This window comes from Corythoichthys intestinalis, chromosome 10 (assembly GCF_030265065.1).
Source record: "Corythoichthys intestinalis isolate RoL2023-P3 chromosome 10, ASM3026506v1, whole genome shotgun sequence".
NCBI classification, from domain to species: Eukaryota; Metazoa; Chordata; class Actinopteri; order Syngnathiformes; family Syngnathidae; genus Corythoichthys; species Corythoichthys intestinalis.
The window spans coordinates 47,550,782-47,562,500 of NC_080404.1; the positions used below are offsets into that span (position 1 = coordinate 47,550,782).

General features: G+C 37.8%; 1 protein-coding gene across 1 annotated transcript in view; it reads left to right on the forward strand.

Annotated features, from left to right (window-relative positions):
• The first annotated feature begins 4,234 nt into the window (after positions 1–4,234).
• Positions 4,235–11,719, forward strand: part of abcc2 (ATP-binding cassette, sub-family C (CFTR/MRP), member 2) — a 36,902-nt gene continuing 29,417 nt past the window's right edge. The window contains exons 1-6 of the mRNA XM_057848179.1: positions 4,235–4,678; positions 5,760–5,933; positions 10,372–10,518; positions 10,605–10,742; positions 10,857–10,979; positions 11,056–11,111. Of these exons, the coding sequence (XP_057704162.1) occupies positions 4,634–4,678; positions 5,760–5,933; positions 10,372–10,518; positions 10,605–10,742; positions 10,857–10,979; positions 11,056–11,111 (683 nt within the window). The 5' untranslated portion in view covers positions 4,235–4,633. The remainder of the gene's footprint in view (positions 4,679–5,759; positions 5,934–10,371; positions 10,519–10,604; positions 10,743–10,856; positions 10,980–11,055; positions 11,112–11,719) is intronic.

Sequence of the window (11,719 nt, forward strand, 5' to 3'; positions counted from 1 at the left end):
ATGTATTACTTTATTGATGGTAAATGGTGTTATACTTGTATAGCGCTTTTCTTGCCTGGCACCGCCAGACTATTCTCCCTGTATTTTTCAAATACTGTGAGAAATAGTCTGGGACCCAGCCCATTAACGGCCTCTCGAACAAGTACAAAATCAACCGTCCAATCAGATTCGTTTATTCGCGTGACGTGTTCTTAACGAGTTACGTCACTCTTGCGCGCCGAAAGTCGTCTCTACAACAATACAGCTGGTGAACGGGAGAGCCGAGAATATGTTCCAATCCGCGGTAAAACCAGCTTTGAACCAGCGCTTTTCCACCTTTCAAGGTCTCAAGCGCTTTACACTACATCGCCATCCACCTACTGGTGATGCAGCACCAGGAGTGTGGGGTTCAGTATCTTGCTCAAGGATACTTAGGCGAGTTCATCAGGGCGGAGAATCGAACCCACGACCTCTGGATTGGGGGACAACTACGCTACCACTGAGCCATGAGAAAAATGACATTTTTGTAAGAAAGTATAAACACTACAATACAGTATTAAAAACAGTTGAACACAAATGGCTGACATCATTCCTGTAAGTTACAGTGCGCTCCATAATTATTGGCACCCCTGAAAAAGATTTTTTTAATTCAAATATTATGGGACCTTAATGGAAAAAAGAGATAAATCCAACCTTCAATACAAGTGTATTCATTCAGTGGGGAAAAATCCCACATAAAGAAAAAATTATTTGACATCAAATAATGTGTGTCACAATTATTAGCACCCCTGGTGTTAATACTTTGTACAACCCCCTTTTGCCAACAAAACAAGGTCTGGGGACTGAGATTGCCATGGGAGGAGCTTGATTTTGTGTCCGGTGAACCATTTCTGTGTAGATTTGGCCATATGTTTAGGGTCATTGTCTTGCTGAAAGACCCAGTGACGACCCTTCAACTGGGACCGTGTGGTTTGGTCAGCGAGGGAAACAAAGCACACGGTCACAGGCTTCAACTGGGACCGTGTGCTTTGGTCAGATAAGACCAAGATTTAGCTTTTTGGCAACAAACACTCTAGGTGGGTCTGGCGTGCCACGAAAGATGCGCATGCTGAAAAGCACCTCATACCCACTGTGAAGTATGGGGGTGGGTCAGTGATGCTGTGGGGCTGTTTCGCTTCCAAAGGCCCTGGGAATCTTGTTAGGGTACATGGCATCATGAATGCTTTGAAATACCAGGACATTTTAAATCAAAATCTGTTACCCTCTGCCCGAAAGCTGAAGATGGGTCGTCACTGGGTCTTTCAGCAAGACAATGACCCTAAACATATGGCCAAATCTACACAGAGATGGTTCACCAGACACAAAATCAAGCTCCTCCCATGGCCATTTCAGTCCCCAGACCTTGTTTTGTTGGCAAAAGGGGGTTGTACAAAGTATTAACACCAGGGGTGCTAATAATTGTGACACACATTATTTGATGTCAAATAATTTTTTCTTTATGTGGGATTTTTTTCCCCACTGAATGAATGGACTTGTATTGAAGGTTGGATTTTTCTCTTTTTTTTCCATTAAGGTCCCATATTATTTGAATTTAAAAAAATTATTAGAAGCTAAAAAACATCTTTTTCAGGGGTGCCAATAATTATGGAGGGTACTGAATGTCTGGCTTTTGATGGCACATCTGTGTGTATAGCTTCAGAGAATTATAGTATAATATAAATATGTATGTATATGCAGTGGGGACAACAAGTATTTGATACACTGCCAATGGGAAAACCCCTTGTACCCATCTCCCCACTGTACATATGCATCCCTATTTAATTTTCATTTGTGTGTGTGTGTGTGTGTGTGTTGTACTTTTATTTATTTACTTTAACTTTCCATTGCACAACACTGAGAAGCAGACCACCCACATGCATACAAGAAGAGATGTTACACTGAAGGGGCACAAGCTGCATGTCTCCTCTTAAGGTAGCAGAAAAACACGACAGATCCTTGAAGCATAAACCAATCAACTTTTAGGATCATTCAGAGCATTATGGTCCAATGAAAGGCATTTGTGAGCCTTTATGGACCTGTTTTTCACAGTGAAGTTACTGGTTGATTCATGTGAATTGAGACCATAGCAGAAGAAATACAACTCAAAGCGTTACAGTTGAATCCACTGAGGCATGAAATTGCTTTCAGGATTTAATGGAAAAATTTTCCCTTGCTTGAAAATATTAGTTTAATCCATGATAAACAACAACAAATAAATTACTATTAATCCTACCTTCTCCCTCATCTACACCTACAGTGTGATTTGGTCTACTTATAGAGCTTGTTTAACAGTTACACACACACACAAATAAATGGAACCAACGATCTTTTTTGCACCGATTAAAAAAATGTATTAGCTGGGACTTTGTGACATTTCAAGTAATTATTACTATGAGTCCAAACCACATGGAAAAACTATTTAGTATATTACCATCTCAATAGATTAAGTACCTACTTACTTTGAATTCTTTTAATGTTTGCACCTATTGACAAACTACAGTTTTCCATTTTCCCCAGAGTTATTTAACATAGGGAATAAATTAATTGTTGTATTTATCATTCATTGTACAATATTATGTTGCGTTCCACTTTCTTTGCCAGCTGCCTCCACCTCCCACTGGATGAAAAATGATTTCTTTCATTGTTTGGAGGCGTATCTTTTATCGTTACACCATAAATTATGTAATCTACAACAGCCAACACCAAACATAACCTAATTGCCATCATTTGTAGCTCTCAATGAACTTTAAGCAGCTATTATTTATGTTATTCTATTATCATTGTGGACTTTGGTATATGCACTGACTTCACGTGTCCATTGAAGCTGCTTGCGCATCATGAGTCAGCCGTGTTGTGGTGCCATGTGGTGTTATCTAATTTATAATCATTAACCTCGGGTCCATCCCAGGCAGGTTCATTGCTGTACCCTAACTCTATTGCAGTGTTCATATGAATCATAACATTCACGTGTACATTATGGTAAAGATTTATGTGACATATTCCTATGGCGATAGAATAGTGCCAAAAGAAGTTAAGTTTTAAAATGAAAAATTTCCCTTTAATCACAAAATTTAACTTGTAAAATAAAAGAAACAACTTGTAGTCCAAAATTTTGCACTGTAAAATGTTTGTAAGTGTCCATTTGCAAGATGTTTTTGTTGTTGTTTAACAGGTGTTTTTTTTCTTTGCTACGGTTAAAAAATTACCAATTACAAGATTTGTCACATTGTAGAGTTTCTAGAGTCAAAAAGTTACTTGTAACCTAGTTGTAAAATGAAGAATTTCCCTGTAAAATGACAAATTTTAACTTGTAAAACAAAAAAACCCCCAGCTAGTATTCCCAAATTTTGCACTGTAAAATGTTTGTAAGTGTCCGTTTGCAAGTTGTTGTTTTTTTTTGTTCAACAGGTGTTTTTTCTTTGCTACGGTTTAAGTTAAAAAATTACCAATTACAAGATTTGTCACATTGTTGAGTTTTTGGAGTCAAAAAGTTACTTCTAACCTAGTTGTAAAATGAAAAATTTCCCTGTAAAATGACAAATTTTAACTTGTAAAACAAAAAACCCCCAGCTAGTATTTACAAATTTTGCATTGTGAAATGAACATGGAAAAAAAGTGATAAATTGCTCTACAAGTTATAATTTGTCATTTTACAAGGAAAATTTTCATTTTACAACTTCACTTCTTTTGCCACTATTCTATCTGCTTATATTCCTCTCCTAAACTGACACAAAAACAGGAACACATGTTTTCCATTACAAGCAAATGGAATAACATGGTTACAAAAGAAAATAATGTGTGTACTACCACAGCTTTTTTTGTGTTTTGGCCATTTTTTTTTCTTGAGTTCAATCGTCATCATTGTTGAAGGGAAAAAACTGTTTAGCCAACTCGTCAAAAAAACAAAAACAAAAAAAACACTCCAATACTCGTTTTTTTCGTGTTTCTTTTCATATTTATTATCTTTTTGCATCCTTTAAAGATTTGGCAGGTTTGATTGCACGGCTTTTGGTGTTTAATCTGATATGAAGACCGGTCCTTAAATGTTTTTATTATGCAGAGAGCTTGCGACGCAACAGGAAAAGGGGTCTGTTAATGAACTCATTCCCCACCCTTCCCCTGAAACGCATTCCATTTTGGTCAGAAAACTTTGCGCTCTTGCACGCAGGGGCAAGTCCATTTCGTTTTTTTCACTCTCTCGTGCTCTCCCTCTTTTTTTCTGGCTTCCTCTCTCTTGATGCAGTTGTCTCCACGAACAGTTGAACTTTAGACACATCTGTGAGAGGAATTGTGCCGCTGGAAAGACTAGCGCAAACTGGATTTTCAGTGACTGCAGATTTGTCATTTGCTTTAACATGAGGGTTGCATGTGTTTATACTTGAAGACAACCTAGAGGATAATCGTCTGACTGCATTATTCTTTTTGTGAATCTGTTCTCATCACTTTTATGTGCTCAAGTTTTGCCTTCAGTTTTAAAAGACTTATGGCTCAAAGTCCTCCAGGCGTCATATCCTGCCATTGTCATCCCGTGGGCAGACAGGGGAGTGTGTGAGGAGCTCTTGAGCAGAGCCTGAGGAGGTTAGGTGTCACTCCAGGGCATTTGTAAGCAAGGACCATGTGTGCCGCCGTCCTGGAAGAGTACTGTGGATCTGTCTTCTGGGTGAGTGTGACTGGTTAAATGTGACTGCAAGCACATCCTTGTATTTACGAAACTTGCAGTTTGGTAACTGTCATGAAGGAACCTTCAAAGTTGAACCCCTTTAAAGTGTTACCATCTGGGAAAATAAGATTATAACACTTTATAAATTGTGATATTATTTATGATAGTTGCCAATCGTAATTATTACACATGATGTCATTTGTGATCAGCTCAGTGGTCGTGTAAAGAATTTGAAAAATTTCACGATGATGTTTTAAGCTTTTTGTGATAGTTAAGAAAATGTAAAGATGGTAAATTAAGATTTTTAAGTTTGTTTTTCATTTGTTAAATGTAAATTTCAACAAATCTAAGTTAGACAAATATCCAAACTTTTAATGACCTACCAGTTACATGCACAATATCTGAATTAATAATCAATCCTAAAATCAATGCATTTGTACTCGCAAACCCTATTTTTTTTTAGGGTGAATAGTTTAATTTTTTATGCAGTTGTTCACGTCTCAAATAGTTGTTAAAACATGGCTTTATGACACTGGAGGATTTAGCTCACAATTTATGTTATGCATTGTTTTTCCTGTTATCAAAATAACTTAAGTTACAGATTATGTTCAATTTTGGTGGTTTCAATTCATTTCAATAATCACTGGTACACATACTTCTGAAACCTTTACTGTATTTAAACGAGTCTCATTTACATTTATTTTACAGGTTTTATTTGTGAAGCGTCACATTGTGTCCAACATACCTAAAATCAGACATTTCCTAATCAAATTAAAATGAAATTATATGCACATAAAACAGAATTGATCAATAAATGACGTTTTTTATGTACACCTTCGTCATTTGAGTTATACCCCAGTAAACATGTGACAAGACAGTAAATTCTTTTATATAACAAATGACTCAGCATATTCACTGACTTGAGGCAAATCTGAAGAACAATTTTAGTAACACAATGTATTATTCAAATTTCACAATAAACAAAAATAATATTGTCAACCTTTGTTGAATTAAAATGCAAGTCTTCAGTTGAGATAGTAGCTGTATCCGTAGTAGTATTTTTCTTCATATTATGCTACAGAACTCTTCATATTTGGAAAGAGAGGATCCGGACCTGCCAGTATGTGTGGAGCAGACGGTGCTGGTGTGGATCCCATTGGGCTTCCTATGGCTCTGTGCCCCATGGCACCTGCTGGCTTTCTGCAGGAGGACGAAGGACTCAAGATACATCTCCAAACTCTATCTTTGCAAACAGGTAGTGCAAGGGCTTAATTGTATACTTTAGCTTAAAAATGATTGAAAAATAAACCTTCACTTTTCAGATTTTGAGATACATATTTATTCATAATAGAGAATAAACGATCAAAATCTTAATTAGCTCTGTTTACAGATAAGTGGTTAAATTTTCATAACATGATTAACACATTTTAATATGTAAATCAGTAAAGAAACACATGTCTCATTTAGATCATATGCTATCAGGCAGGGCCGGCGCTAGCTATTTTGGTGCTCTAGGCATAAATGCTTTGTGGCAACCCCCCCATCCACCCCCCCAATGATAGAAATGAACAATATCTGAACATTTGTCAGTACTGCTTTATTTTACGAAATAACTTAGTTGTCAACAGTAACATTTCACAAACATTCACATTCACAAATGTTTCACAAACTGTCAAACCAAACAAAAACAAAATGAAACAAAAAACAAAAATAATAGATAAATAATAATAATTAAGTCTTTATAAATTTTTTTTAAAAAACTACCAATGGCACCAAATACTCAAATAAATAAAACTAAATAATTTAAAATAAAAAAAATAAATTCCACAACTATTTACAAATAAACATCTGTAAATGAACATAAATAATGAACTTTAAATACAAACATTAAAGTGCAAGAATCAGTTGTTAGTGGCCCTACAGAGGCACACGTCTGCATTTCCGCGCTGCAAAATCAGCTATCAGGTCATCATATGACAGTTTCTGTGCAATTTCCCCATTGATGCTGATGACAGCCAGACCACTTAAACGCTCTTGGCGGGCATCATCTCGCTGCTTTTTCCTCTTCCTTTCTTCTGCCCCTGACTCTTGTTGTCTTTTCGGTAACATTTCCTTTCAAGAATATACTTCTGCCATATTTGCGACTGACGCATAATGGAGCAAACCACTAGGGAATTTGGGGGGGGAGGGCACCAAAGGTAGACTGACGAGAGGGCCGCACAGGAGATTCTTTTTTTGTGTTAATAATGAGCCTATGTTACTTATATTTGTATTACTTGCATTTATCAGGCTTTACAAAGTTTTATTTTAAATACTATATATTGTTGTTATTATTACAATTACTATTTTTTAGGATTTTTTACAAACTTGATTCTTTTTTTGGTGCCCCTTTGGGCAGTTGGTGCCCTACGCGCAGTGCGTGTTATGCGTATGCGGAGCGCCGTGTTTGCTATCAGGGTTACTTGGGGTGGTTTGAAATTAAATCAAAGGTATCTACAGTAAGTTAAATATGACAAATGTTTTTGGTCTCAGTACAAATTGACCATAAAAATTCCCAGAGGAACTTCATGTTCATTTTTTCTTGGATTTGGAATATTTAACATTTGATTTGTGGGATGTAATTGTACAACAATTTTGAAATGACTCATAACACACATGCTGTATTTTAAGTAAAAACTTGCACCTCATTTTCTCAATAATCTGAAAAGCAGTAACATATAGTACAACATTGTTAAAAATGGTTGATGTTAACAAAGATATCTATGGCGGAAAACAGGTGACTTGAGGTTCTGCTCTGAGACCCCCAATTTGGCCAAATTTCAAAACAGTTCTATATGCATGTGTGGTAGATCATTGCAAAGCTTAAAATTTCAATTTGCTGGGGGAAGAAATATTTTGAACAGGATGGTATTTTTTGGGGGGTGACAGAACTTTTTTTAAACCCCTCAACCCTAACTCGAGCTGAGAGTATGAGAGCATAATTAAAGACACCATGATTTTAACAAGATATTATTGCTTACATAGCTTGTTTCGATCCAAAAACTCTTTGTAGCATGTCTCACCGAGTGTCAAGACACAGCTGTGAATGGCCACAGCTGGACTATTTGGGGATTTTATATATAAAAATAGTTTGGGGGCTTAATGTGGCATACAACTACTATGGCAGTATATAGACATACTGTTCTATTTAACACAACAGTTCTTTTGGCTTAAAATACAGCAGTTTATTTTAAAGAGTGGCATAAGAGCAGAAACTGCTTTTTCAGCCTTGTCTGTTTTCCACCATATACATATATACTAGTGTGTGTATGTATGTATGTATATATATATATATATATATATATGTGTGTGTGTGTGTGTGTGTGTTCATATAGTAAGGGATGTCGCATATTTTTGCACCTGATTATGAAAATCTGCCACCGAGTCCCTGTCCGATACGAAAGTGTTGTCCGAAAAAAAAGTTGTTTATAAACAGGAACATTTTTCTTTAAACATGTTACTGTCCCTTTGTGCCGCCTTCATAATGGGAATTATTTTAAAACAAGAATAACGTAGAAAAATGCTTGTCTTTATAAAATGCTTCATTGAGTGAGTCCACTCACGCTGCTGAGAACAGCCTGTCACACAATGAGTTGCCACAGCACACTATCACTAAAAGCGCTATATAAGTATAACACCAACACCATTTAATAAGCTAAACAATGATGGACAGATGTGCACCTTTGAGGGGTAGAGCGACCAAGCTTCTCTGGCAAGATCAAAGCAGCACCCCTTTCAATCATCGCTAACTTTAAATACAGTGCCTTGCAAAAGTATTCGGCCCCCTTGAACCTTGCAACCTTTCGCCACATTTCAGGCTTCAAACATAAAGATATAAAATTTTAATTTTTTGTCAAGAATCAGCAACAAGTGGGACACAATCGTGAAGTGGAACAAAATTTATTGGATAATTTAAACTTTTTTAACAAATAAAAAACTGAAAAGTGGGGCGTGCAATATTATTCGGCCCCCTTGCGTTAATACTTTGTAGCGCCACCTTTTGCTCCAATTACAGCTGCAAGTGCCCATTCTTCCTTGCAAAACAGCTCGAGCTCAGTGAGGTTAGATGGAGAGTGTTTGTGAACAGCAGTCTTCAGCTCTTTCCACAGATTCTCGATTGGATTCAGGTCTGGACTTTGACTTGGCCATTCTAACACCTGGATATGTTTATTTTTGAACCATTCCATTGTAGATTTGGCTTTATGTTTTGGATCATTGTCCTATTGGAAGATAAATCTCCGTCCCAGTCTCAGGTCTTGTGCAGATACCAACAGGTTTTCTTCCAGTATGTTCTTGTATTTGGCTGCATCCATCTTCCCGTCAATTTTAACCATCTTCCCTGTCCCTGCTGAAGAAAAGCAGGCCCAAACCATGATGCTGCCACCACCATGTTTGACAGTGGGGATGGTGTGTTCAGGGTGATGAGCTGTGTTGCTTTTACGCCAAACATATCGTTTTGCATTGTGGCCAAAAAGTTCAATTTTGGTTTCATCTGACCAGAGCACCTTCTTCCACATGTTTGGTGTGTCTCCCAGGTGGCTTGTGGCAAACTTTAAATGAGACTTTTTATGGATATCTTTGAGAAATGGCTTTCTTCTTGCCACTCTTCCATAAAGGCCAGATTTGTGCAGTGTACGACTGATTGTTGTCCTATGGACAGACTCTCCGACCTCAGCTGTAGATCTCTGCAGTTCATCCAGAGTGATCATGGGCCTCTTGGCTGCATCTCTGATCAGTTTTCTCCTTGTTGGAGAAGAAAGTTTGGAAGGACGGCCGGGTCTTGGTAGATTTGGTGTGGTCTGATGCTCCTTCCATTTCAATATGATGGCTTGCACAGTGCTCCTTGAGATGTTTAAAGCTTGGGAAATATTTTTGTATCCAAATCCGGCTTTAAACTTCTCCACAACAGTATCTCGGACCTGCCTGGTGTGTTCCTTGGTTTTCATAATGCTCTCTGCACTTTAAACAGAACCCTGAGACTATCACAGAACAGGTGCATTTATACGGAGACTTGATTACACACAGGCGGATTCTATTTATCATCATCGGTCATTTAGGACAACATTGGATGATTCAGAGATCCTCACTGAACTTCTGGAGTGAGTTTGCTGCACTGAAAGTAAAGGGGCCGAATAATATTGCATGCCCCACTTTTCAGTTTTTTATTTGTTAAAAAAGTTTAAATTATCCAATAAATGTTGTTCCACTTCACGATTGTGTCCCACTTGTTGTTGATTCTTGACAAAAAAATTAAATTTCATATCTTTATGTTTGAAGCCTGAAATGTGGCGAAAGGTTCCAAGATTCAAGGGGGCCGAATACTTTTGCAAGGCACTGTAGCTAACTCCAGGCCACTGCTGACCAAGAAAAGTAGCAGGAGGGAGAGTGTGAGGCTAAATAATTGAAGATGGATGGATGGATAATTTCTTTTAAAAATGTGTGAATAATAACACATATAAAAGTAAGTTACAACTAGGCGGATCCATAGGTAACAACTTGGTGAACCACTACTTTAGAAATTATATTAAATAATTATTGTTATAAATAATTGGATAATCCTATCTAACATATGTGCTTAGGCTAAAAAATGACTTTTCATGGCAATATGATTATTGTTCATGGAATTAAGATTTTTATTTGATTTCTGCACCCAGCTTGTTGCATCCCTGCTGTTCCTGACTGCCATAGCAGGCCTGTCCATCACTTTAGGAGAAGATTATGGTCAGAGCCAAGACACACCTAAACCTGCAAAGAACCCCACTGTGCACTATACCAACCCCATTATTTATGTTGCATCATGGGTATGTATGGAAATGTTACTCTAGGTTTTGTTGTGGAGGGACGACATGATCTTATATTGTATCACCCTCTCTTTTTTGTGTGTTAGGTGATAATGTTGCTGTGTCAAGAAGGCTTAAGACGGAGAAGATCAATAGATTCCGCCACACTCTTCCTCTTCTGGTTCTTTGCAGTTCTGTGTGATGTATTTCACCTGCAGACAATCATACGAGAGGCGCTTAGGCAGGTAAGAAGTGAGAGCAAGCAGTAAAACCAACTGGTAGAATTCAACATTATATCAATCAGCCCTGGCTTTCATTGTTGGTCACACCCTGTTATTAAACTCCATATTGATCGATAGGGAGAGATTGCTGACCTCCCTCGATTCTGCCTTTTCTGCATCTCCTTTGGTCTGGAAGTAATCGCACTCATCCTCTCTGCTTTGGCGGACATCTCTCCAGAAGTCAAAGAGGTTGTGAAAAAGGTACGTTATAGCTAAGGTATTTGCAATTCCCACCTTTTTTTCCGCCTTTCACTTAACCTTTAACTTTCCTCAACAGAATCCAGAGGCAGGTGCTCCATTTTTGAACAGAATCACATTCAACTGGTTTAACAGGTAATCAATTGTAACAGTAAAATATGGGAAGAAGCAAAACACAAACATGTAAATGCTGAATTTATTACTCACATTCAGTTTACTTATTTAGTATGGTGCAACATGTACCTCAAACCATTCCCCAAAATGCATGGTTTGCATACTTGTATAGTACAAAGTATATACAGCTAGTCCCCGGGTTATGACAAACCCCACTCCTGTGATTTCGACTTTACGGCGCCGGAGTCTCGTCCGCCATTCTTTCTCCAGTCAGTTTTTTTTTGATCCTGTAAACAGTACCTCGTCCCCCAGCAGTGTCTCCGTCGTCCTGCAGTTCCTGACGGCGTCAGGTCCCACTTCCTTGTTTTCATGCTGCTGTAGCTGCTGCTGCTACCCCGGCGCCAACTCCTCTTGCGAGTCCCGATATGTTTTTATGAGTGCAGACGGCGGGCTCGAGTTAAGACTCACTTGCGAGTGAAGCCCGAATAGTTTTTTTTTTTTTTTTTAAAGCCCGAATAGTCATTCAATAGAACGCATTTAACACAACGTACCTCACAGTATCTTTTTAATATAATGTACAGTACATGTTTTTGGACGGTTATCTTTAGATTTTGGGGGGTAATTAATTA